The sequence below is a fragment of the Gymnodraco acuticeps genome, unplaced genomic scaffold (genome assembly GCF_902827175.1).
Source record: "Gymnodraco acuticeps unplaced genomic scaffold, fGymAcu1.1, whole genome shotgun sequence".
In the NCBI taxonomy this organism is placed as follows: Eukaryota; Metazoa; Chordata; class Actinopteri; order Perciformes; family Bathydraconidae; genus Gymnodraco; species Gymnodraco acuticeps.
The window spans coordinates 524327-551617 of record NW_022989944.1 but is presented as its reverse complement, the minus strand read 5'-3'; the positions used below and the strand labels follow the sequence as shown (position 1 = coordinate 551617).

The 27291-nt window shown below is 40.4% G+C and overlaps 2 protein-coding genes across 2 annotated transcripts; one reads left to right on the top strand and one right to left on the bottom strand.

The window, feature by feature from the left end:
- Nucleotides 1–3881: 3881 nt before the first annotated feature.
- LOC117542498 (zona pellucida sperm-binding protein 1-like) lies at nucleotides 3882–13712 on the bottom strand. Its single transcript, XM_034210208.1, has 12 exons — nucleotides 13520–13712; nucleotides 12514–12638; nucleotides 11894–12014; nucleotides 11562–11696; nucleotides 9051–9223; nucleotides 8808–8887; nucleotides 8137–8270; nucleotides 7524–7707; nucleotides 5763–5904; nucleotides 5614–5683; nucleotides 4728–4856; nucleotides 3882–4030 (listed from the first exon to the last, which is right to left on the bottom strand). Exons 1-12 carry the CDS (start codon nucleotides 13710–13712, stop codon nucleotides 3882–3884), a joined length of 1635 nt encoding a protein of 544 aa, XP_034066099.1.
- A 2307-nt stretch (nucleotides 13713–16019) lies between these two features.
- Nucleotides 16020–25694, top strand: wbp2nl (WBP2 N-terminal like). The gene is made up of 8 exons (XM_034210235.1): nucleotides 16020–16176; nucleotides 17347–17455; nucleotides 17561–17699; nucleotides 20288–20380; nucleotides 21093–21299; nucleotides 22093–22209; nucleotides 22674–22750; nucleotides 24633–25694. Exons 1-8 carry the CDS (start codon nucleotides 16118–16120, stop codon nucleotides 24687–24689), a joined length of 858 nt encoding a protein of 285 aa, XP_034066126.1. The 5' UTR covers nucleotides 16020–16117; the 3' UTR covers nucleotides 24690–25694.
- Nucleotides 25695–27291: the final 1597 nt, after the last annotated feature.

Below are 27291 nucleotides of genomic sequence, written 5' to 3'. Positions count from 1 at the left end.
AGCTTGTTGTTTGCCCTTGTCAACACCGAAATGAGACACTGCACACTCACCCCATTCAGTTGACAGTTTCAGTCCTTGTCCAGTGTGTATTCCCAAAGATTTGACATCTCTGCATATCCGACATCCTAGCTTCTTATCTTTAAGAAGGAGCCATGCATTGGTCTTGCAAAAATATTGCACCTGGTCCGTTGTCCAGCAGTCAGGTGCATCGCTTTGCCCGGTGTTGGTGGTGGCAGTTGCGCCAGCAGCAGCTAACGTTAGAAGCTCTGGAGGAGGCTGCGGAGCTAGTGCTAATGCTAATGCACTAGAACTTGGAGCAGGAGGATCAACCAAAGAAAGCTCCTCATCAGACACAATTTCCAACACAGGCACAGCATTCTCTGTATTTGAAGTTTCTTCCGGCGACAACCGCTGTCTTTTTGCACTTTTATTAATCCACGCTAACATTTTAGAAATGCTAATTTGTGACGTGACTTGCTTTCCTTCTCTCGGGGGCGTGCCTGCTCTGTTCTATCACTCTACATAGCCACCCACTGGGTGGGAGTTGCACTGCATAAACACAACACACGTGCATCTAGGTATGTAAATTGTAAAGCATTAAAACATGGTTTTACTAACAGTTTTCAGTATGTTGTTACTTCGGCATTATTATTATTATTATTTTGAAACGTGTATTACTATTAAATCACGGTCAAATAGGTTAATTTTGAGTCGTTTCCACCACAGTATTTACATGGAGAAGATAAGCCCCGCCCCCTCTCCAGCACGTTCTGTTTGAATGACAGGAGTAAACAGCTGACAGCCGCTGTGAAACTCCAGCGGTTAGAGCGATGAGAATGTCCGTTCGGCACCTCATGACGCATCTACTGAGTACCGGGCGGCTGTATATATATATATGGATGTATAATAAGAACGGCGGGAGAGTGTTGAGTACTGGCACGGTGCATGAGTACCGGAGTACCGCCAGCATGCCGGTACTGAGCAAGAAGTGCCGGTACTCCATGGGTCAGAACCAGAAGTGCCGGTACTGCGTACCGGTGAGTACCGGCCCAATTCCAGCACTGACGAGACCAATCGAGGGCATTAGTGTATGATCTGTATGAAAGTGGCCATGTCGACAGGCCACATCATGTAGACAGCCAGTCACCCTCTGTGAGGCAGAGTCAGACCCACATTTGCGCAGCGTTGCGTTCACAATACATACAAACAATTCCTCAAGCCAGCAGGCCACTTAACAGGCCAGGCCATCGGGAAACCTCCCGATCCTCCCGATGGCCAGTCCGGGCCTGCCTCCACCCCTCGAAAGTTATCGCTGACTCAGCAATGTTTATGCAGCACTGCACATGGAGATGTGGACTCACAAGTCGCGCAGATTACGTACATATAAACCTACAAAGTACTGATATAGTAAATAATTTATTTTTTATTTTTGTGTAGTTGTATATTGCAATAATAACGTATGGTTGTCACAAAATCCCGCGGCACACCGTTTGGGAACCACTGCTCTAAAGTACCGGGTTGCGTTCCGATAATCCAAAAATCAACTCTTAAATTCTAACCCTATCTCCTATTCCTCGATGTGCATTTAGAGAAATGAGATGTCCTCAGGGTCGGCTCTAGAACAACTTGAATGGGGGGGCAATCATTTACCAAGGGGGGGCACACACTGCCGTCAACAACCAACACACAAACACCAACTTCAATTTAAAAAAACATGCTGTAAAGTCTATTGTCTTTCACACACATTGCAGGGGTGTAGTGCTATTGTATAGTGCACCTATGACTTGTGCATACATGCACGGTTGTGGCACGACCACCAAAACAGAAACATAAGGACAGAGGGTGTTGTTTTCTCATACTGATATTCTGCACAAACTGTGCTGTTGTATTTGCTGTAAAGTGTCTTTACTGTAGGTTATTTTTTTAATTATATGTACAGCACTTTGGCTCGACCAAAAATCGTTGAAAAATGTGCTATATAAATAAAACTTGATTTGATTTGATATGGACATAGGCCACCATATAAAAAGTGTGCAAATGTATTTAGTATCCTATCCATGTGAACATGTTTTAGGTGGGGGTGGACCTAACCAGAGGGTCTGGGGGCATGCTCCCCCGGGAAGATTATTTTTAAAATATTGAAGTTAAATGCATCAATCTGGTGCACTTTGAGAGCAAAATGAAGAGATCTATGGATACATCTCTCAACATCCATATGAAACAGAACTGTACACAGATTTACTTTTTCTTTATGGATATTTCACTAATCACTCCCCTTTAAACTGTATTCTTGTGTTACTGTCCTATAGTATTTCATACCCGTTTTTCATTTATTCTCTCTTTAATAACTATAATGATCATATAAAGGTGTTCCTCGAAAATACTTACATAAATCGTGACCAAACCGTTTGAGACCCACTGAGATAACTTACACTAAAGTGAACTATCTAAACACTGAGAGAGTCCTTACCTCACTGAGCTGACGTTATAAGATCCTCTCAGTCTGACAGGAGAGGACTCTCCTCCACCTTGGTGTAGAAACAGCCCTTTATATCCGTTAGCATAGCTAGCTAACCAGATGCTAACCACAACATTCCACGTTACCGCTCGCGCACTCACAAAATGCGCTCGTGCCACACACACACACAGAGCTTGAATGAAACACAGAGACCCATGTACTTGTACTGTACTGTATATCATATTATTTTCGATGGCTTTACTGTATAATCAGTGTAACAGACGAACAGATCGCCACCGGGCTCTCATCTGAACACACAGCCACGTAATGATAACAAAAAAAAGGTCGGGGGTCATTGGTCAAGCAACACACCAATCAGAGAGCAGCAGTGAGCACACCTCAGGCTGTGTTTTATATTTGTATTATTTATTTCTGATGTATTTCACACAAAAAACCTTTAGTGGAAACGTTTTCACTTCGCCTATATGATAAAAAAAAGAAAAAATCGGCAAAGTGACAAGGCTTGCCCACCCTGCGTTGGGGGGGCACAGTGACTCATTTGGGGGGGCATGGCCCGCGAATGACCCCCCATGACGCCGACCCTGGATGTCCTTCAACATGGCGCGCTGAAATCCATTTCCGGGTCACTACCGGAGGACCGAGGAGTCGAGGAGGGGAAATTAGAGTATTGAGAAACCTCTCTTGGTCTCTCCATGCTAGTCGCAGGGAAACGACGCAAGTGAGGGACACAAGGAATCCATTTAACCGAAGTGAAACGCAGCCTTAATTCCATGGGGGAACTAAGTGCTGGGAACAAAGTACTGCAAAGTAGGCCTACTTGGTGTGAAAGCGGCTAATGTATTTCAATTGGGACCAAGTACCAATTCCGTTTTTTATAAATAAATCTGTTATCGGCAAGTAAAAACAATATTTGGGCTTGGATTTTATAAAAACTAAGTAGCCATAATGCTTAACTACAGCGTTAGATATTAAAAAGGGGAATTTTGGAAAATCGTTGTTGTACTTTTACAACTTTTCATAAAATGGCAATTTGAAGTTTTATTAAAGAAGGGCAAATTCGCAATAGAAACAGGATTAAAACCGGGTGGTGCGCCTTCTTGTTATAGATATAGACCCCTCTCATTGCCATTACTCCTTTTTGCCAATTGGCATGAAAACAAACACACACATTCATACCAACATTCAAGGCCTTTCATGCCAAATGTGAGCCCCCTATAGGACAAGAGATGGCTGCCAATGTTTGGTTACATATGGCTGCTGGGTGATGCTAAAAATTAGGTAATGTTTTGGTTTTTATAAAATAACTCATTAGCCATAGTGTCTTAATATAGCTCAAGATATTACGATCAATTAAAAGCACAAAACTCGACTCAATGCCAACTACATACGATTAAATGTTTTTTTATTGACATTGTTCACTGTCAACTTGTTCTTGGACACTCTTTGATTCTGGCTTCTGCCTCTTTCTGGTGCAGGACCACACAGTGAACGTCAGGATGAAGATCAGAGCAACTCCGACACCACAGAGAATATACATCGTCACCTGAAACACTGAGAAACAGAGGGGAAACGATTTCATATTATACTGTTTTTCATCTATATATTACAGGTCTCAGATATATACAGAACATGTCCCTGAAGTGTTTGGCTCCAAACACCAAACAGATCATGGCAGCATTACCCATAATCCCCTCTGTTTCAGCCCTGTTTCCAAAGTGCTGATTCTCTGTCTGTTACTTTAGATGAAAATAAGGAGCCCCTCCCCATGCCCCTCTGAGAGAGATTTGGTTACAGAGACCTCAATGGTGCTCTAGGAGGAGATTCAGGTGATATCGTTATGACATCATAAAGTGGCCAAAATCTGATCAGCTCATTTTCAGACAGGTTTTCACATAAATGGATCAGGACAAAAAGAGAGAATCTTTGTTCCTGAAACTTTTAGAATCTCTTTTCACAGAGGGGACACATGTTGATGTAGAAGAGACATGGAGAAGAGGGGACACATGTTGATGTAGAAGAGACATGAATTAGAGGGGACACATGTTGATGTAGAAGAGACATGGAGAAGAGGGGACATGTTGATGTAGAAGAGACATGAATTAGAGGGGACACATGTTGATGTAGAAGAGACATGGAGAAGAGGGGACATGTTGATGTAGAAGAGACATGAAGAAGTGGATTTTGCATAATAGGTGACCTTTAAGTATTCTGTTTAGACGTGGTAACTTCAGTGTAGATCAGGACTTACTCTTATTCTGTCTGGCACACAGACTCTCCTCTGGCTCGGTGCTGTTCTGACCCAGCAGCAGCGGTCCTAAAGAGACCAGCTGGACCTGGTCCGACTCAGCGTCTCTCCTCTGTCTCTCCCCCTCAGAGGCTGTGGGAGCAGAGGATAACGTTTACCACATTTACACACCTCATGTCAGGGCTGTAATATAACTAAGTACATTTTCTCAATACTGTACTTTGGAGATACTTGTACCTTAACAGAGTTATATTTTATTTATGCGTTTAAGCTTTATTTAGTTTTTCATCTGTAGTAAAGCAAACATTTCCCAAATTGAGATCAATAAAGTACTTATCTATCTACGTACGTACCTATCCATCCATCTACGTACCTACCTACCTACCCATCTGCGTACGTACCTACCTACCTACCCACCTATCAACGTACCTACCCATCTATCTATCTACGTACCTACCTATCCATCTATCTACGTACCTACCTATCCATCTACGTACCTACCTACCTACCTATATATCTATAGTCCCTGGAAAGAAGTATATACAATTATGAGAAATATGCAAAAGTATGCTCACGATACAGGATATGCTAACAAAAACATATATATTACACAGCACCAGTACAGAAAGTATCAATAATTATTTTAGCACTAATTGAATACATTTGTTTCCGTCTCTATGCATAACAAGTAATTCTATTTTGGTATTAGAAGTATATTTTCAAATGTTTCATTACTTTTGCTGAAGTAGTATTTCTAACTCTGGACTAATTTCGTTTTTTTCTTACATTTTTTATATACCATTTTTACTACAATTTACAAATTAGTATTGCCACTTTTACCCTTTCCACCCTTGCCACATACAAACGGCAAATATTGTAATGTACTCACAGACGATGGAGCATTTCTGTGCACAGTCGACATCATCCATGCAGATTTCCACCCAACAGAAGAAGTACATCTGATGGACGGAATATACATGTTTTCAGATATATACTTTTGTTTTTACATATTTAGAAACGTGGATGTGATAAGCTTACCTCCTCCACATTGGGACTGCCGGTATGAGGGTCTAAGAAGGCAAACATCTCTACATCAAACCTCCGGACTTGGGAGTGGCTGGAGGTCTTCTGGTTGTTTTCAGGGATGACGCTCCTCATTTTGTCCAAAGGGTTGGGACATCTAACCAGGAGGAGAAAATATTGCACATCATTTCAATATTTCACAGGGATATACCAACATATTTGAAAGTGTGGCATAGAGGCTTTTAGGCTCCACAATTATTCCACATTTTATTGAAGTTGCAATATGGACTAGTGCAATATTCAAATGGCAGGAAGCACAATATTGTTGAAATACTTTGTTTACTTCCTGAACGAAGTGACATCACTAAGTAACACTTAATGCTTCTATTGGCTAGCGCTCCAACACATTGTACGTGATATGCTAAGGCGGGGGACATATCTAAGCTGGTTGACCAATCACAACAGAGCCGGCCAACTAACCAATCAGAGCAGACTGGGGTCTGGTTTCAGACAGAGGGTGAAAAGAGGTGCTGCAGCACAGACAGTATGAGAAAAATGCTTTTTGAACATTAAAGCATGGAGACATGTTCCAGTAGAGGCACAACATACTGATATACACCTGAACATAAGCAGGAGAGGACTCTTTAAAGTAGAGACACTACATACTGATATACACCTGAACATCAGCAGGAGAGGACTCTTTAAAGTAGAGACACTACATACTGATATACACCTGAACATCAGCAGGAGAGGACTCTTTAAAGTAGAGACACTACATACTGATATACACCTGAACATCAGCAGGAGAGGACTCTTTAAAGTAGAGACACTACATACTGATATACACCTGAACATAAGCAGGAGAGGACTCTTTAAAGTAGAGACACTACATACTGATATACACCTGAACATCAGCAGGAGAGGACTCTTTAAAGTAGAGACACTACATACTGATATACACCTGAACATCAGCAGGAGAGGACTCTTTAAAGTAGAGACACTACATACTGATATACACCTGAATATCAGCAGGAGAGGACTCTTTAAAGTAGAGACACTACATACTGATATACACCTGAACATCAGCAGGAGAGGACTCTTTAAAGTAGAGACACTACATACTGATATACACCTGAACATCAGCAGGAGAGGACTCTTTAAAGTAGAGACAATACATACTGATATACACCTGAACATCAGCAGGAGAGGACTCTTTAAAGTAGAGACACTACATACTGATATACACCTGAACATCAGCAGGAGAGGACTCTTTAAAGTAGAGACACTACATACTGATATACACCTGAACATCAGCAGGAGAGGACTCTTTAAAGTAGAGACACTACATACTGATATACACCTGAACATCAGCAGGAGAGGACTCTTTAAAGTAGAGACAATACATACTGATATACACCTGAACATCAGCAGGAGAGGACTCTTTAAAGTAGAGACACTACATACTGATATACACCTGAACATCAGCAGGAGAGGACTCTTTAAAGTAGAGACAATACATACTGATATGAACCTGAAAATGAGCAGAATATGTCCTCTTTAAAACCAAGCACTTCAAATGGTCGAAAGCGAATGGACTTGCAGGATGTTTGTCATTATAGTTTGTGTCTTCATGGCTGATTGCACCTATTGTCACTTTGGACGAAAATAAATCAAGTAATCTAAATTCATGGATCAAATTCGACAGCCCTATCCTGCATGCCTCTTAATATTTCCCAATCTCCTCTGATGTCACGTCTGAACTCCTCTCCACCTTACCCGTCATAGAGCAGCGTCCACACAGATTGTCTGGACGCAGGATAGGCGAAGCAGTCCCTCACTCGTAGGGAAAGAGTTGGGTCTAGTGACGGCTGGGCGATGGAGATCTCCACGTACAGAATTTTGCGCAGCGGAAAGGACACAGGAAGCTGGTCCTCAGGGAAGAAGGATGTGAAGGATGCATCTAGAGGAGCACATAGTCACAAACACAGTCATGAAGGTTTAGTTCAATTAATTTCCTTTTTTTTTTTTTTTTTTAAATTGGGTTTTTTCAACAGCATAGTTATTCTATCAGAGCATGTATCAAAAGTAGGTAAACAAATCTACACTTTATAGAAAAATAGGTGGAGTAACAATGTAAATACTGCTTAATACCAGAGCAAACTAAATCCCACACAGACAGAAGACAAACAAAAACGGACAAACAACAAATAAATAAATAGAAAACCAGTCAGTTAAAACAAAAATGTCAATAATAAACAATAACTGTCAGTACGACGGCAGCACCTCCTCCCCACGACAACCCGTCCAGTGTTGGGACCCCTCCAAAATGCAAAAGTTGAATCAGGAATGACTGGGAAGCTCAATGCATTTCCATACTGGACATTATTACCTTGGGCTATCCTCATCTGCACTCCGATGGTTCCCAGTCCGACCACAGTGGGGGGGTTGGTCACCGGAAACAAGGAGCGAAACACATCTGCACGCTTTAGATCTGAGGCGTCGTACTCACACTGCACCTGGAGACTGAAAGTACCAGAAAAATCAGTCACAACAGGAAAACTTTACTTGCACTAAATCATGGGAAGATTGTGAGGCTTAGACTAAAAAGCCACACAGACGTAATCGTTGTTTAACCTCTTATCGTTGTCGTTTTGTGACTTTGTAGTTTTTGTGCATCAATCTTTTTTATAGCCCAATATCACAAAGCATGCCTCTGTGGTTATTTCCCCCTTTTTTGTAGTGGTTTTAAGTCTTTTTGTGGTTGTTTTTACCATTTTCTTAGTTGTTTTATGTTTTTTCCAAGTCTTTTTCAGTTTGTATCACACTCTTTGTAGTTGCTTCGAGTCTGTGGATTTTATTTCCCCCCTTCATAATCTTTATGAGTCTCTGTTGTCTCTTTGCAGCAGTTTTGCATTGGTTTATTTGTAGTCTTTTTAATGTCTCTTTGTAGTCCCATCATGTTTCTTCGTGGTGATTTTGAGTGTCTTCCTGACAAGAGAAGCTAACATGTTTCCATCAGCCTAACAGTAGTGTGCAGAAGATGTTAAAAACAAACCTCACCTAAATGGAGAATGATTGATTGTACTTTTCGTGTGCAGCTCTTCCACTTCCACCTCATAGATCGTCACATCTGCATCCACCTAAACGCCAAGCAGAGAAGAAAGGATACAGACTCAAGCAAAAACAAACTTCTCCAAGCCAAATGCAAAGGTCATGCAACATAATCCAAATTAGAACCGAGAAAAGTCTGCTATTTTGTCCTAATTCTAGATATCTTAAGTTGGAATCAAACGGAAGCATTACCCTTAACTTTGCCCCACACTCCGTGAGTCTGATCTTGAAGACAGCTGTATCTGGTGTGGTGATCACAGGGAAACACTGAGGCTGGTCCTTCACTATGAGGCTGCTGGGATCAAAGGTCTTCTCTGTGTCTGAGGCCGCCACGGAGAAGACAAAGTGTCCGTCCACAGAACAGGCTGAGGGACACAGGGACATGTCAGCTTTACAAACAAGCATGCAGAGGTGGGAAGTAGTGGAGTACAAATACTTCGTTACTGCACTTAACTAAATGTTTCTGGTATCAGTACTTTACTCCACTACTTATTCTAACGACTTTTTACTTTGACTTCTTACATGTTGAACTCAAATACCTGTACTTTCTACTTCTTACATGTTGAACACAAATACCTGTACTTTCTACTTCTAACATGTTGAACACAAATACCTGTACTTTCTACTTCTTACATGTTGAACACAAATACCTGTACTTTCTACTTCTTACATGTTGAACTCAAATACCTGTACTTTCTACTTCTTACATGTTGAACACAAATACCTGAACTTTCTACTTCTTCCATGTTGAACACAAATACCTGTACTTTCTACTTACATTTTGAACACAAATACCTGTACTTTCTACTTCTTACATGTTGAACACAAATACCTGTACTTTCTACTTCTTACATGTTGAACACAAATACCTGTACTTTCTACTTCTTACATGTTGAACACAAATACCTGAACTTTCTACTTCTTCCATGTTGAACCCAAATACCTGTACTTTCTACTTCTTACATGTTGAACACAAATACCTGAACTTTCTACTTCTTACATGTTGAACACAAATACCTGTACTTTCTACTTACATTTTGAACACAAGTACCTGTACTTTCTACTTCTTACATGTTGAACACAAATACCTGTACTTTCTACTTCTAACATGTTGAACACAAATACCTGTACTTTCTACTTCTTACATGTTGAACACAAATACCTGTACTTTCTACTTCTTACATGTTGAACTCAAATACCTGTACTTTCTACTTCTTACATGTTGAACACAAATACCTGAACTTTCTACTTCTTCCATGTTGAACCCAAATACCTGTACTTTCTACTTCTTACATGTTGAACACAAATACCTGAACTTTCTACTTCTTACATGTTGAACACAAATACCTGTACTTTCTACTTCTTACATGTTGAACTCAAATACGTGTACTTTCTACTTCTTACATGTTGAACACAAATACCTGTACTTTCTACTTCTTCCATGTTGAACACAAATACCTGTACTTTCTACTTCTTCCATGTTGAACACAAATACCTGTACTTTCTACTTACATTTTGAACACAAGTACCTGTACTTTCTACTTCTTACATGTTGAACACAAATACCTGTACTTTCTACTTCTTACATGTTGAACACAAATACCTGAACTTTCTACTTCTTCCATGTTGAACCCAAATACCTGTACTTTCTACTTCTTACATGTTGAACACAAATACCTGAACTTTCTACTTCTTACATGTTGAACACAAATACCTGTACTTTCTACTTCTTACATGTTGAACTCAAATACGTGTACTTTCTACTTCTTACATGTTGAACACAAATACCTGTACTTTCTACTTCTTCCATGTTGAACACAAATACCTGTACTTTCTACTTCTTCCATGTTGAACACAAATACCTGTACTTTCTACTTACATTTTGAACACAAGTACCTGTACTTTCTACTTCTTACATGTTGAACACAAATACCTGTACTTTCTACTTACATTTTGAACCCAAATACCTGTACTTTCTACTTCTTACATGTTGAACACAAATACCTGTACTTTCTACTTACATTTTGAACACAAATACCTGTACTTTCTACTTACATTTTGAACACAAATACCTGTACTTTCTACTTCTTCCATGTTGAACACAAATACCTGTACTTTCTACTTACATTTTGAACACAAGTACCTGTACTTTCTACTTCTTACATGTTGAACACAAATACCTGTACTTTCTACTTCTCTCATTTTCCAAACAGCTGGTTCCTTTAGTCTGAATGTGTGTTTGGTGGCGTGATCATTATTCTTTAGAGTCATTGCGTGCCTATTGATTTGAACACGATCCGTGTATCCATCATTTCCTGGTCTTCTCTAAAGAAGAGGGACCAATGGAAACGTTGTCATGTTGCCGTTGTTCAGCATGGAAACATTCATTAGCTAACAATGACATTATTGTTCTATTAATATAAAGGGAGGTCAGGTACTCTTTAAAACAGCTGCTAGTTATGGGTACTTTTTACTTAAGTACATTTCAAAGCCTCTTTACTTTTACTTGAGTAAAGAAGTTTAGTCAGTACTTCTACCAGAGTATTTTTAAACACGAGTATCTGTACTTCTACTTGAGTAAAGGATGTGTGTACTTTTGCCATCTCAGCAAGCATTGTCAACATATGGACTTATTTTGGTGGGAAATGACACCATTATTAATCCTCATGAACAGCACTTCACTTGTACAAATGGCCACCTTACCATTGAGTCTGTAGTAGCAGGTTACATCTTCAGCGTCGTAGCAGCATCCCCGTTTGATGCAGGCCTCTCTAGAGATGCTTTGGTAACCACAGTCCACTCTGAGAACTCGTTCTGTGGCACAGTCTCCAGGGAAAGCTAGAGGAGAGGATGCATTAGTGTCTGAATCTGGCACAGTGAATGGTGTCATGCTAAAACGCCAGGCTAAGACCAGGATTCAACGGGAAATGTGTGGATTTAAGTGATAGAAACGGATGAAAAATGAAGGCTGACTTCACTTATAGAAAATATAACTGTCAATATGATTGTTACACTCATCAGCTGTCTCCACTCACACTCTGGGATGCGTTTGGTCCTCTCGTTGTGTCTCTTTATCAGAGGACAGCCGATGGTTACATTGAACCACCCGTCCTCTCCTGTTAGCTGAACGTTCAGAAGGACGATGACTCTGCTGCCCTGAGGATCAAAAGTCATGTCAATGTTTACGTTAAGAAGCCATGTACACATGTTGCGTTATATGCAAATATCTTTGTATATAGTAGATTGTGTCTCTTTGTAGTCGTTTTGAGTCTCTTTGTGATTGTCTGTGACTTTAAATGTCCTATTTCCTGTACATTTTTAAGTCGACATAAGGGTAATATACAAATGCACTATGGAAGATGATTAGAGGCACCTAAACATTTTAAGAATTAAGAACAAAGCCAGAAAACAGACTGATAACTCGGATAGATTTTTCACATTATGTAGCCCTAATCCTCATCCATAGTGCATGTGTATATTCCTTCTTTTGTAGACCTCTCAATATATAGAAAATAGTGCACTTTGAGCTTGAAATATCCATAAATGTTTCACTATTTTTACCAATCAATAGTGTTGTATTACTTGCAGATATTGTAGGAGAGACATAAGAGAAACACAACGTTGAACACATCCAAAATACAGTCCCTTATTTTACCTCAATCTGTGCATAGCAGCTGTCATATCTGCTGTAGAAGGCCAGGCTCTGGTTCCTCTTTCGGCCCAGTCCCACCCCACAGGAGCCCTCAGACTCAGGCACTGGGATGGCGGCCCCTGTCTTATCTAATAAAACAACAACAGTATTGATAATGGTGGGGGTACTTAGAAGTTAAATGATTGCCAACCATATTAACAGAGGTGAGAGAAGTACTCAGATCTTGTAGGCTACTTGAGTAAAAGTAGAAGTAGTCAGATCTGGTACTTGAGTAAAAGTAGAAGTACCAGAGTGTAGGAATACTCTGTTACAGTAAAAGTAAGTACATTGCATTCAAAATGTTCCTCAAGTAAAAGTAGAAAAGTATCAGCATCAAAATATAGTTAAAGTAGCGACAGTAAAAGTAGTCTTTGTGCAGATTGGTCCATTTTAGAATAATATATATGATATGGTTTATAATGATTGATCATTAAAAAGTGTTATATATTCAAGTAACTTTACTTGAAATATAATTCTAAATTATAATAATAAAGATAAGAAGATCACAAGATTGTATAAAAAAACATAACAATAATGTTAATAATACAACATAAAGTTTAGAATGTATATTGTATGCAAATAATTGCATATATGTTTATTTAAGTACAGTACTTGGGTAAATAATTCTACTTAGGTACTTTACCAGCACCAGACACTTTTTACACTGCTATGGACAATCTTGCACTAATGTAGGCTACATTCCCAAACTTATTGAAGTGACTATTATATTGATTGTTGCGTTTTTATTTGAATGTGTGCATATGTATACATGTGTCTGTTGAATGTAGGATATACATATTTTATACATTTATGTATTTTTGTATTCGGGATTGTGGGAAACGGTATTTCGTTCTCTCTGTCTGTGCACACAAACGGAAAGATTGACAATAAAGTTGACTGACTGACTGACTTACACCACTGCATTTTACGGGTGGGGAATAGAGTCCTGCAACGTATAATCCAATCTCACCTTTAACGTGCACATTACTCCTGACCAGAGGACCAAACACAGCTCGGATCCTCCGGTCAGAGCAGGTGACTCTGGGCACGTGCTGCCCCTCAGGTGTTTCGCTCAGCCGGATGGCGGAGGAACACCAGCAGTGCTGCGTCATCATGGCGAAAAATAAAGTAATCCAACACAGTTTCTCACAGTGATAATTCATCTTCTTGTGGTTTAGGTATGTTGAGATATACGGGTTTTTAAGTCCCGGAAATATCACGTCCTTTCTCCGACGCTGGGAAGAGGTCACGTGACTGGTGTTAATTAGAGTTAATTAGTTTGAAGCTTGTTGGGTTTTCTACCAGAGCGAGAGATTCAGCACGTGGCAGTATGTGCTTATTTATATTTTAAAAGTTGAAATGATGTCAAAAAAGAAAATATTAATACATGTCAGAAAACTTTACTCAAAGAAGTGTGTCTAAGAAATATGAATATTATCTTTAAAATATAGTTTCATACCAAAAACTATATATTTGAAAAATAATTACAAAAATAATAAGTGTTTTGATTATAATGTATGTATGTATTAAAAAAAATATTTACATTTGTCACATAAATTTCTATACAAAAAAAGAATTAATATTGAGAAAGACAGAAAGAGCTGCTGGGGTTAAAACTGCTTTGCAAAGTAATTCATCACGAGTTGGTTATTAATAAAGAAGGTCAATGTTTCAATAATTAAATAAGATTAAATAATACATATCGTGCTGGGGACATCTTTTGTCCCGAGGGAGCCATTAAAGGAAATCATTGCATAACTTAAAGGTCTCGCTAACCTTACCCCATCTCCCTTTGGCAGTTCTTACTCCCATATGATTATTACAACCTGTATTCACTGCTGCATCAATGAGTGTCTTTTTATACTCTGTCCTGACACATCTGTGATTTCAATGAACACTTAATAAGCTCACATATTAAATTCCAACGTGAACCCTAGCCTTCCTCTAATTTATAAATCATATTGGTTACATTTTATGGGAATAAGATGGTTTCAATCAACTCATAGACACCGTTACTCTATAATAAATTATTTCTATACGACTATGGGGATACCAGAACATTAAAGATTCAGATTCAAGATTCAAAGGCTTTATTGTCATAGCGTATACACTAGCGTATTTTTGGCAATACAATGAATCTGATGTCTAAGGCTCCTCGAACAATGCAAAGTCAAATAAACCTACAAAATGAAATAGTGCAAGAAGAAATAGGAATACAATCCTGCAAGAGAATTGATTGATTGATTGATTGATTGATTGATTGATTGATTGATTGATTGATTGATTGAAAAGTTTATTAACAGCTTGTATATTGGGTACAGTACAGTACAGCTCAAAACATACAATTGTTAAGGGGATGCAGACCAGAGAAAGACTTTCGTCTTGTTTACATCAGGGTCCCCCATTTCCAATTCATCTTGTCATTTAAGACATATAAGACATATTTGACATACAGATGGCTTATTTACAATTTACATACAGGTGATTTTTTTACATACAGATTGCTTGTTTACAATTTTCATTTTAGATTTCGTTCTAATACATCCTAACCGGACATTTAAGACATACCAAGTCTACAGATATACAGTTAGTAACAGAGTCTAAAATGCGAGTATATACATATATGGGGGGGGGAAGCTGTCCATTGAACGACAGGTTGAGATTTGTACCATTACCGGGGTCAGTTTTGCAATGCTCTCCCCCGAAGGTGCTCTTTAAGAGAGGTTTTGAAGGTAAGTATAGTTTTACTTTCCTTTACAGTTGTGGGAAGAGCGTTCCACCTTGATGTGGCATCATTGCGAAACGTGTATTCCCCCCTTTTTTGTGCCAAATCTGGGTTTCACATGATTTGTGGAGCTCCCTCTGGTGTTATGATCATGGTATTCCTTGACCTTTGGGAAGAATTTTGACATGTACATGGGTACCATAGAGGTGTAGTGGATCTTGTAGACCAGGCCCATTGCAAGTAGCTGTACTCTGTCGTCTACTCTAAGCCATCCTAGGTTGTCAAAGTGGGCAGAGGTGAGGTGGGTTCTAGATGAAAGGTCAAGCAGTAGTCTGACCAGTTTATTTTGCGATGTTTGAAGTTTTATTTTTAGCGCCTTGGAGGTGCTATGTTACCATGACGTGCAAGCATAGTCATAGTACGCTTGAATGAGTGCTCCTGCCAGTTTTCAGGGTGTTTTTGTTTACCAGAGAGGAGATCCGGTATAGGAATCTAGTTCTTTGATTGACTTTTTTTATTACATTGGATGTACAAGTGACACAATGGTGCAAGTAAAAGGCAGAAATATGTCAACTAAATGCATGTAAAATATAAAAACAGACATGATGAACTCCAATGGAAGTCAACACTATTATTTGACCCTCCATCACATGTCCAACAGTGATCTAATGGACAGTATGATGACTCGGCAGCTCTTATGATAATAGGGTTTAATCTCCACTCCACGGTCAATCACGAGTTGTGGCACCGTGTCGTGACGTAGGCCGTGACGTCAGTTTGTTGGGCTTCCCTGGTGGTCAGACTTTAGCACAGAAGCAGGAGATCAGAAAACGTCTCCAAAACATGGCTCTGAATCGGAATCACTCGCAAAACGGCGGCGTTTTGATAAACAACGGAGAAAGGTACGTGTGTTACACTCCTCGAATTATGTTTACTGAATTTATCATCTAGCTTTTGCCTCTTTTTCCTGGCTTGTTTACCTTTCTACTTTCCCAGTGCGTAGTCAACATTATGCTAGCCGGCCTGGCTAACATTAGCATAAATAGCTAACGCATTTGTTCCACTGTTGACGTTTGCGTCAGCGGTGTATGTCATGTCCGGACAATTGAAATATTGTTATTAGTGTTTGAATGCGGGCTTTACAATATTAACTGGCTTTATAGCCTCTGTATATGTTGACAGTTGGTTTAGCTATTTAGCTAGAAGGCTAACTTGTTACGTTAGCCTACTACAGAACCGGAAGTAGCGTTAGCTTTCCTTTGGGTGTTGTTGACATAACAGTTATCCAATGTATTGGATAATATGGGTTAGAAGCAGCGGTGTAATGTTACTAAGTATATTTACTCAAGTACTGTACTTGAACTGTACCAAATTGAGGTACCTTTTACTTGTCTTGGGTGTTTTCATACTGTGCTACTTCATACTTTCACTCCACTACATTTTTTTTAAAGCATTAGTTACTTTGCAGATCAAGAATGTGAATATAAATCAAATACTTAATTAGCTTATATCACTAGAGGTTCAGCTACCCAGTATTATATGAAGTAATACAAATAAACCCCTCTTTTAGCAAGTGCAACAATGAAGAGATGAGCAAAGTAATGCATCAATACTTACAATAATTGAAAATATATGGTGCTTAAATGGGCCAATCTTCATAATGAGTTATTTTACTTTTGGTACTTAAGTATATTTTGATGTTATTACTTATTTACTTTTACTGAGTATTCCTACACTGTGGTATTTTTACTTGTGCTTAAGTACAAGATAAGAGTACCACCTCTTGGTATATATCTAATTGACGTTTAATGAATTCTTCTTGCTTTTATCAAGGTTGTCTTGCTCCACGTTAATTCATTCATTTGTGTTTCCAATCTATAGAAGTCATATATTTTACTTTCTTTTTCACAGCCAGGAAATTATCAGACTGTTGTGTGAAGTGTGTTAGCTGCATGTTTTGAAGTACAGTAGTTTCAAGCATTGCTCACATGCAAATTCTTACATCATCGTACATTAGATATTTTCCAATGACTGCCTAATTGTTTGACCTGCTGCTTTTCTTCCTTTCACAGTGTTTTAAGGGAATGCAAGAATGTGGAGCTGTCATTCAGCGATGTCAACTGCAAGACAGACCTGCTTAAAGGGACCAAAAAGGGCACCGTTTATCTCACACCATACAGGGTACAACCAGAAATACATTAAATATATGTCATATGTTTTGCTGTGGAAAGTGGGCATCATGCTGTAACTCTCCTCACCTGATCTCTCGTCTCTTCCCTTGTGTAGCTGCTGTTTGTGTCCAGTAATACCAAGGATTGCATGGGGTCAGCCATGTTCCCCTATTATCTGATGAAGGGCTGCAGCATTGAGCAGCCAGTCTTTAATGCAAACTACATTAAAGGGACGGTGTCTGCTGAGGCTGGTGGTAAGTGACCTTTGATTTTCACTCAGAACCACAAAAATATGATAATATGATATGATAAAAATATGATTTCTGTCATGAATTGAATTGTCCTATCGGGTTTGACTACGGTCGCATTCACACCAGCCTTGTATAGTCCGGTTGAATCGAACCCTGGTGCGTTTAGCCGCTTGGTGCGGTTCGTTTGGGTCGGTGTGAACGCAGTCCGAGACCTCTGAAGTGAACTGAACAACCGGACTCTGGCCCGCCTAAAGAGGTGGTCTCGGAGCGCTTGCTAGCGAACTCTGGAGCAGTTCATCGCTGGTGTGAACGCAGTCCGAGACCTCTGAAGTGAACTAAACAACCGGACTCTGGCCCGCCTAAAGAGGTGGTCTCGGAGCGCTTGCTAGCGAACTCTGGAGCAGTTCATCGCTGGTGTGAACGCAGTCCGCACCAAAACATAGGAAGCGTAGTATTTATGTGTCACAAGAACGCGGATGTCTTCAAAATCGTTAGCGAAAGAGTGAAGCAGAATGAAGTGTTGAACAGTGTCGTGTAAAGTAAGAAGAACTATCAAACAAAAAAACTATACATAAAAGTCAGAGCCACCTGTCGTCGGTGAAACCCCCTCCTTACTGCAGAACGTCTCATTATATGTGTTATAATGTTTTTTATTGCACGTTGTCTGATTATATAATCAAAGCGAGTAGTCTACGCCCAGCTGCAGTCTTTCTTAACCATGCATGGCATCCATGAAAAGTTTCAGTCTGGCTTCAAACCCATGCACAGCACTGAAACAGCCCTTTTTAAGAGTTTTTAATGATCTGCTCCTAGCCGCCGACTCAGGTAGCCCAGCTGTCTTGGTGCTGTTAGACCTGACAGCTGCCTTTGACACCGTGGACCATAGCATCCTGTTGTCACGGCTCGAACAGTCCGCAGGCATCACAGGCTCTGCCCTTGCATGGTTCAGGTCCTACCTGACAGACCGTAGCTTCTCTGTGCAGCTAGGTGCCTTCTCCTCTGCTAAAGCCCCTCTTACCTGTGGGGTTCCCCAAGGCTCGCTTCTGGGCCCCATCCTTTTTCTACTGTACATACTGCCCCTAGGTTCAATTCTCACAAAACACAACATCCCCTTCCACTGCTACGCCGACGATGTACAGATCTATCTGCCACTCATTTCAAATGACAACTCATTACAGCTATTGATGAACTGCTTAGCAGAGATCAAATCCTGGCTGAGCCAACATTTCCTCAACCTCAATGAGAGCAAGACTGAGGTTATCTTTTTTGGAGCCCAACCTCCAGCCTCCCAGGTTGATATTCTGGGCTCCCTCAAAAATAATATCCTCCCCTCTGTCACGAACCTTGGAGTGACCTTCAATAGCGCTTTTAAATTCGATAAGCAGGTCAGCAGCGTAGTCAAAACCTGCTTTTTTTAAATACGACTATTGGCCAAGACCAAGTCGTTTTGATCTTTTAAAGACCTGGAAAGGGTTATTAACGCCTTTGTTACCTCGAGGTTGGACTACTGCAACGCTCTGTATGTGGGTATGGACCAGGCGTCAATTAAACGCCTGCAGCTAGTGCAGAATGCAACTGCACGTCTTCTCACTGGCCACAAAAAGCGTGACCATATCACCCCAATTCTGGCCTCACTGCACTGGCTTCCAATTCGGTTCAGAATTGATTTTAAACTCCTTTTATTTGTTTTCAAAGCCCTAAATGGGCTGGCTCCGGCTTATATAGCTGAACTCCTCCATCGCTACACCCCAGCCTGAGCTTTAAGGTCAACTGATCAGCTGCTGCTGGTAGTGCCCAAGACCAGGCTCAAAACCCGAGGGCACCGAGCCTTCGCAGCAGCTGGCCCTAGGCTCTGGAACACTCTGCCCCTCCACGTGAGGTCGGCCCAGACCCGAGGGGTTTTTAAATCTACGCTTAAAACACACTTCTTCTCCCTGGCCTTTTAGTCAGAGCGGAGCACGACTCCTGACTTTCCCCTGTGTTTCTATATATCTGTTGTAATTTATTGTCTTTTATTATGAATGTAGTAATGTGTTTTTAAGTGATTGTAGTATTTATTACATGTACAGCACTTTGGCCCGACCAAAAATCGCTTTTAAATGTGCTTTATAAATAAACATTGATTTGATTTGATATAATCACATCCGCCGTTGCTGTTGATATGATCTCCAGATTAACAGCAGCATGAGAATAACCTGCCGAAAGTGCCGATGCTCCGTGGCGGAGGCTCCGGTAGAAATTGCCGGGATTTGCGTTTTTACCCCCTTAATGTCTGACCAATGGTTGAACAGCATTTCCGTGCACATGACTTGTGTTTAAAGTTTATAGTCCGTTTGAGTTTTGCCCGAACGCAAACCGAACCTTCTGAAAAATGAAACAATGTAACAAACTGTGGTCTGGTGCGCACCTGAGAAGCGACTATTAGGTGTGAATGCGACCTAAATGTATGTATGCTGCTTTTTTGTATTGATGTACAGCACTTTGGTCAACTCTGTTGTTTTTAAATGTGCTATATAAATAAAGTTGGATTGGATGAATGGTCGGACTGAAGCTTTCTGTATTTTCTATTAAAAGTTGTTGTGTCTCCTCAGGTGGCTGGGAGGGCCAGGCCAGCTTCAAGATGTCATTCCCCAGCGGAGGAGCCATAGAGGTGGGACAGCATCTCTTCAAACTGGCCACTAATGGTTTGTATGATACTTATCTAATGTTTTACAATGCTTAATATTCCTTTACTTCTCCTACAAGGTTATCTACAAGGGTTTCAGACTATATCTACGATTGAAGGTGCTGACAGTCAGACAACCAAAACATTGCTATCAGTGTTCTCCCCACTGTACCTGACCGACTAGCATTAGCTCGTATCTGCCCTTACCCAATCTTTGTATTTCTAACCTCCTCATCCACCAGCTCAACTTGAATTTTAACGCAAAAAGCAAATGTAGGAAAAACTTGGCCGTCTTATTGTTCTCTGTCTGATTAATTATTATGACTTAAGTCAATTGTGTAAAGTGGAACAATGTGTTTAAATGTAGGTTGTTCAAGAAATGTATTCTGGGTAAAATACAGGTGACATTATTCCTGCTCTAAACCTACCATATTAGTTTTCATGGATAGATTATCATTTAAAATCTAATTATCATGAGTTTAGCCTTAGCATTTCCTGGTTATGTTATACAGTCTCCAAAGCTGCGTCTTGTTTGGCTTTCTTAGCGTGAACACCCTTTACGTCCTATCATCTGACTCACAGCTTGTTCCCCATGGTAGGAATCCCATCGTGCTTTGGTCATGAAATAAGTCTCTTCCTTCACACAATGAATGGCGGCTCTGTTAACCGATAAAACCCACACTCTTTGGTATCCCTGTTGCGTAACACCTTTTCTCCTCCTCCTGTTTCAGCTTCTCGCGCGGCCCCTGCACAAAACGGTGCCGCCTCCTTCGGCTATCCTTCTCCTGGCATGACGAACGGCTACGGCCCAGCTCCTCCCGCTCCCCCCGCTCCTCAGGGGTACACCTACACACCCTCTCCCCAGCAGAATGGGTTCTACCAGGGCCCCCCCCCTCCAGCTGCCAACATGGGCTACCCCATGCCGATGCCTGCTACAGGTACACAATTCAGTCCTTTGCAGTGTGATGTTTGAAGGTTTGTCAAACAGCTTGTGTGCATAACTTAAATAATATGAACTCAAGGTCTACTCACTAGTTTTTTGTTTAGTTCTTGTTCTAGTTCTTTCACTCTCACAGTGAATACCTTTTTAATTGGTGCTGCAACAATTCATCTTGATTAATTGTTAGGTATACAACATGTCAGATAAAAGAAAAAGTCCATCCCAGTTCCTCAAAAATCCAATTGATGTCTTGTTTTGTCAGACCAAAACATAACGATATTAACTGTCAAATAAAGCAGAGACAATCAGAAAATCTCAATATTTGAGTTACTAAAAAAACAAATGTAATGACATTTTTGCATGAAAAATGAGTTTGATCATTATCTATTATCAAGATATCTGGCTAAATTGTTTCTGTCAATCAAAAATAGCTGCAGCTCTAATTTGAATAAACAGTATTGTGTTTTTCTTGCAATACAATCACCTCTTTGTTTTAACCTAGAACAAGCCCTTCATAAAGATACAAATAATAATAGTTTGCCATATTTTTTCTGGTTATCAACTCATCCATTTGTCCAATTATTGTTGCAACCGTTCCTATAATGTAGAACAATCCAGTATATACCCATCGTTTCTTTTAGCCTTAAGCCTCCTCCACACATATTTTTACATTTCTTTATGCAATTTCTGTGTCCAATGTCCTCGTAAAACCCCCGGCTCGAGGCCCTGTTGTTTTTTACTCATTTCCCCAAACAGACTGTAACCTTCTTTGTCCTCTCTCTGTGTTTCAGGAATGTACCCGGCTGGTTTTGACTACATGGCCCCGCCTCCCCCGTACCCTGGGCCTCCCCAAAACTGGGCTGCTGCCCCCCCCCAGAACTGGGCCGCAGCACCACAAGCACCTCAAGGTCTCCTACCATCTCCTCCTCTGTTTATTTCTGAATGTATGATCTCTGTATGTCTGTGTCACTGCACCCGTCAGATTGGATCCGTCTGCCTCAAAGTGAATCACTTCGTAGCCCGCCACCTAAAAAGGGGTTCTGATGTCTCATCCGTTACACGTCCAAACTCTACATCTCCTTGGCCCACTTAGTTCCTCTGCACCTTGTGGATGTCAGGCTCCCCCTGCATTGGGATGGGCTTAATACACTCTTTCAGATTGGCGTATCTTTATTTTAGGAAGAGCTCGAGTTCTCGGGGGTTTGCCTGCAGGCTTTTGTCGAAATGATTCCTGGAGCTTTTTTGTGCTTCACATGACTAATGCGCCCCTCGCAGTGTTTTGGAGCCGCAGCATCTGTTCCTAAATACGTCCAGTAGTCATCGCTGTCCGTCCTAATCTCCCCGTCTTTGTCACTTCTCATTTTCTGCACAGGTAACTCCAAGGCGGCTGAAGCTGCGGGCTCTGCGTACTACAATCCTAGCGACCCTCACAATGTCTACATGCCCATGGTAAGGTGTTCTCTTGTTTTTCTCCTCAGTTAAAAGTTGTGTAGAAGTGAACAAATCAGGTCCTATGTCTTGCCCTTACCACTTCAACCTAAACCACAGAGTAACTATCATGAGGTCATGGAAAAATGTGAAGGAGAATTCATCAGGGTTTAGGAAAACAGACAAAATGGTGATTCACCAGTCGATGTTATCGATGTGCGTCTGCTTTGGCGAACACTACAATTTTCCGTAGTTTGACTACTAGAAATGTGTCTAAATACTTCGCCCTTTCAGTCTTCATCTATAAAACATTTATTCGGGGAACCATTACCCCTTGACTTTCCCATGTTGTTTTAATTGGGGCTTTATAAACACGGACAGAAACATACAGTTTATTACCATGGTTATTTCTTTCATGCTAGCTCTTATTGTTTTTACATAATTAACATGTGAAAACCGCTTGGAAACATCAACATGCCCGTAAAAGGTCAAAGACAAAGCAGACATTTCTACAAATAACAAAACAAAAAGAAATGTCAGTTCAGCTTACTGAGGCAGTTGTAGTTTGTAATCCTGGTTTCTTGTCCATTTCTCAATTTTTTTTTTCAACCTGACTCGATTACAAAGGTTTTTATACATTTATAGGACAGCATTATCTCCTCTCCTTTCGTAAAGGATGCTCCAGTGTATCCTACGCTAAAGGAGATAATAAAGGAAGCATTGAAGCTCCTTTCCTATCATCTAAAGAAATCAAAACAGCTCTTATCATGGCTGCCACATTATGGCGCATTTCCACTGCAGGGCCTCGCACGGCTTAGTACGGTATGGCTAGGCCTCGTTAGGCCTTCGTAGGCCAGGCTCACTTTCTGCTGCGTTTCCATTACAGTTTAGTAGCTGGGGCAGTAAACTATAGTAACTCAGTGTAGGCGGAGCCGTGACGTCATCTTCAATGAGAACCACAGAAAACCGTTAGCTGTTAGCACTCAGAGCTCACAGCTCCTCATATCCATGGGCGTCGCAGCCATTATATGAGGGTGGGACAAGTCCCCCCACCTTTTAAAATGATTAGTTTAGACCCCCCCCACTTTTACCATGTGGAAAGTCCGTGAATCGGTCTCTCCACTCGCCACTCTTTGTAGAGCGCTGTGTCAGTGCTTCACTATCAAATCCATTCCACTTGATTTTTGAGAGAATGCCAAAATCAATGAAACTCCGTACCATGTTTTCACTGCTACTTTGTACCAAGGCAGATTCTCAGAGCCGTACACATGCTGCGTTTTTTTGTGTAGCTGTGTCGTTAGTTATAAAATAATTTCCACGCTGCGAGGCTCCAACGCTAACAGTTCACGAGCGTGCTCCACTAGCACCCGGATATAAGGCGCTGTTATTAAAGAGGTGGAGGGAGAGTCCTCTCCTGTCAGACTGAGAGGCTGATAACTACAGCTCAGTGAGGTAAAGGACTCTCTGAGGGTTTAGATAGTTCACTTTAGTCTAAGTAGTGGGTATCAAACGGTTTGGTAATCATTTATGTAAATAAGTATTTCCAAGGCACACTTTTATATGATCATTTACTAACCGGTATCAGTATGTTGTTGGTTCGGCATCATTTTGAAAGGTGTATTACAATTAAATCACGGTCAAATATGTTCATCTTGTTGTAGTTGTACTTGTAGCCCCCTTGCCAGCGATTCTCTCACTAGTTTAGCATACTCAGCCCGACTCAGTCCGGTTGTTGGCCCGGAAAGAACCTGGATTTTGGAGGGCCAGAAAAACTGAAACAGTACCCGTTAGCCGGAACTACCTCAAGATGCGCCAAGATACCCTGAAATGTCTCTCCGTTAGCAACCTTCCTCAGAGAAAAACTGTATTCAACCGCATCCTAACCGTTTCCTTTCCCTCACAGGAGCGACCTCCACCATACGCACCTTACCCAAACTCTCCTGAGAAGAAAAGCAACTGAAGCAACATCACTTCAACCACACTCCTCCTCCTCCTCTTCCTCTGTATCTGAAACAAACCCTAAAGCAAGGATGATGGATACTCAGAAAAGAAAAAGCAAGTTAACAGACGGTTCAAAGATGTCAGCGATAATCCACTAACGACATTTTACAAAATCAATCACATCTTTAAATACCAATTTACTTAAGTTCATGTAAAATGATTGACAACTTGTAACCATAGCTAAACTCATTAACATTCTCAATGATGGGGTTTACTTCTGTCTAATTCTCTAGCATGTAGGGAAGAGCGGAAAACAGAGTGCATTATGGGGAATGTATTTTTTAAGACGGATTTATTACCAAAACATTTTCTAGCAATTTCTGGATTGCGGTTCCTGTAGTTATTAACAATAGCAACTATTATTATTATTATTATCAAATAAGTATTTTGCAGTATCATTGTAGGCACAGTGTTCCTATACAGTTATGCATCAAAATACAATATAAATATGTGTTTAGTGATATGATTGATTCCCATACTGTGACTAAATGTGATCCTGCACTATATCACAGTCCAAATAATTCCATTAATTCTCAATTTAATATATGAAGTAGAGGTTTTTGTTGTGAAAAGGAGCAGTGCATTGTTGGGAAAAAGGGGGATCATTTTACATAACAAGTCTATGTATGTGCAATATATTTCAAACTCTCTTAACGGGGTCAGAAACGTCTGAAACCAGAACTGTCTTTGTGTAATTGCACTAGTGTGAGGTTACAGGGCCCATAGGCTCGCTGTTTGAACCTCTGAATGCAACCCATTAACTCTGGATCGAAGTGTACTCCCCCTCATTGAACATCAGTATACAGCCGTTTTATTTTGCACACAGTTGAAGTGGATTTGTCTTGTTTTAGTTTGCTTGAATTAACCAAATGTGTGTATATTAATATCTCTTTTGCAGTTCTTTTTTCCCTTCTGCTGAATTTTGTCTGTCGATTTAAATCTAATAAATAAATCATTTATTGAATTTTGGTATTTTTGTCATTTATCGGACAGTCTTCAAACGCTGACATTTGTTTGTATATATTATATATAATATTACTAGTGTTTTACCTTTTTTATTTTTGACATACTTGTGCTTTATCTGAGTATTTTCTATTTTATGATGACATATACTTCTACTCCACTACATTCATTTACCACACTTAGTTACTAGCTGCTCTTTACATATAAAAACATGCTTTTATGATATAATGCGCTACGGTATTATTGAATTACCCAGCCATTACCCCGGCTCAACATGACAAACTACAACATGACAAACTACAACATTACAAACTACAACATTAAACGATCCCACACCACTCCGCTCCTCCGCTCCCTTCACTGGCTTCCACTAACTGCTTTGATCCACTTCAAGACACTGGTACTTGCGTACCATGCTGCGAATGGATCTGGCCCTTCCTACATCCAGGACATGGTTAAACCGTACACCCCAGCACGTGCACTCTGCTCTGCATCAGACAAACGGCTCGCTGCACCCGCACTGCGAGGGGGACCCAAGTTCCCATCAGCAAAAACACGTGGGTTTGCTGTCCTGGCTCCAAGATGGTGGAATGAGCTCCCCATTGACATCAGGACAGCAGAAAGCTTACACACCTTCCGGGGGGGGACTGAAAACTCATCTCTTTCGACTCCACTTCGAGCGATAGAACTATTAACAAAGCACTTATATTCTAATAAAGGACTGGCTTATCTAAAGCCAGTTGAGTAGCACTTGAAATGTTTTGGCTCTATGAAACCTGATGTACTTATCATTCTGTTTTCTTCAAGTTTGTATCTTCTTGGTCGAATGTACTTATTGTAAGTCGCTTTGGATAAAAGCGTCAGCTAAATGTAATGTAATACCACATGTATTTATCGGTGATAAAAACAGAATGATATTTATAATACTGTTAAAGGGGGTGCTATTATGTTAATTTCCAGGTTCATATCAGTATGTAGTGTCTCTACTTTAAAGAGTCCTCTCTTGCTGATGTTCAGGTGTATATCAGTATGTAGTGTCTCTACTTTAAAGAGTCCTCTCCTGCTGATGTTCAGGTGTATATCAGTATGTAGTGTCTCTACTTTAAAGAGTCCTCTCCTGCTGATGTTCAGGTGTATATCAGTATGTAGTGTCTCTACTTTAAAGAGTCCTCTCCTGCTGATGTTCAGGTGTATATCAGTATGTAGTGTCTCTACTTTAAAGAGTCCTCTCCTGCTGATGTTCAGGTGTATATCAATATCAGTATGTAGTGTCTCTACTTTAAAGAGTCCTCTCCTGCTGATGTTCAGGTGTATATCAATATCAGTATGTAGTGTCTCTACTTTAAAGAGTCCTCTCCTGCTGATGTTCAGGTGTATATCAGTATGTAGTGTCTCTACTTTAAAGAGTCCTCTCCTGCTGATGTTCAGGTGTATATCAGTATGTAGTGTCTCTACTTTAAAGAGTCCTCTCCTGCTGATGTTCAGGTGTATATCAATATGTAGTGTCTCTACTACATGTCTCCATGCTTTAATGTTCAAAAAGCTCTTTATTTTTCTCATACTGCCTGTGCTGCAGCACCTCTTTTCACCCTCTGTCT

Excerpts from the sequence above, each read along its gene's own strand:
- wbp2nl (XM_034210235.1), top strand. The coding sequence starts at position 16,118 with ATGGCTCTGAATCGGAATCACTCGCAAAACGGCGGCGTTTTGATAAAC. Across the intron at positions 17,456-17,560 it reads TTTATCTCACACCATACAGG|CTGCTGTTTGTGTCCAGTAA; the intron begins GTACAACCAGAA and ends TCCCTTGTGTAG. Across the intron at positions 22,210-22,673 it reads AGCACCACAAGCACCTCAAG|GTAACTCCAAGGCGGCTGAA; the intron begins GTCTCCTACCAT and ends TTTTCTGCACAG.
- LOC117542498 (XM_034210208.1), bottom strand. The coding sequence starts at position 13,712 with ATGAATTATCACTGTGAGAAACTGTGTTGGATTACTTTATTTTTCGCC. Across the intron at positions 4,857-5,613 it reads ACAGAAATGCTCCATCGTCT|CCTCTGAGGGGGAGAGACAG; the intron begins GTGAGTACATTA and ends CTGCTCCCACAG. Across the intron at positions 4,031-4,727 it reads GTGTGCCAGACAGAATAAGA|TGTTTCAGGTGACGATGTAT; the intron begins GTAAGTCCTGAT and ends TCTGTTTCTCAG.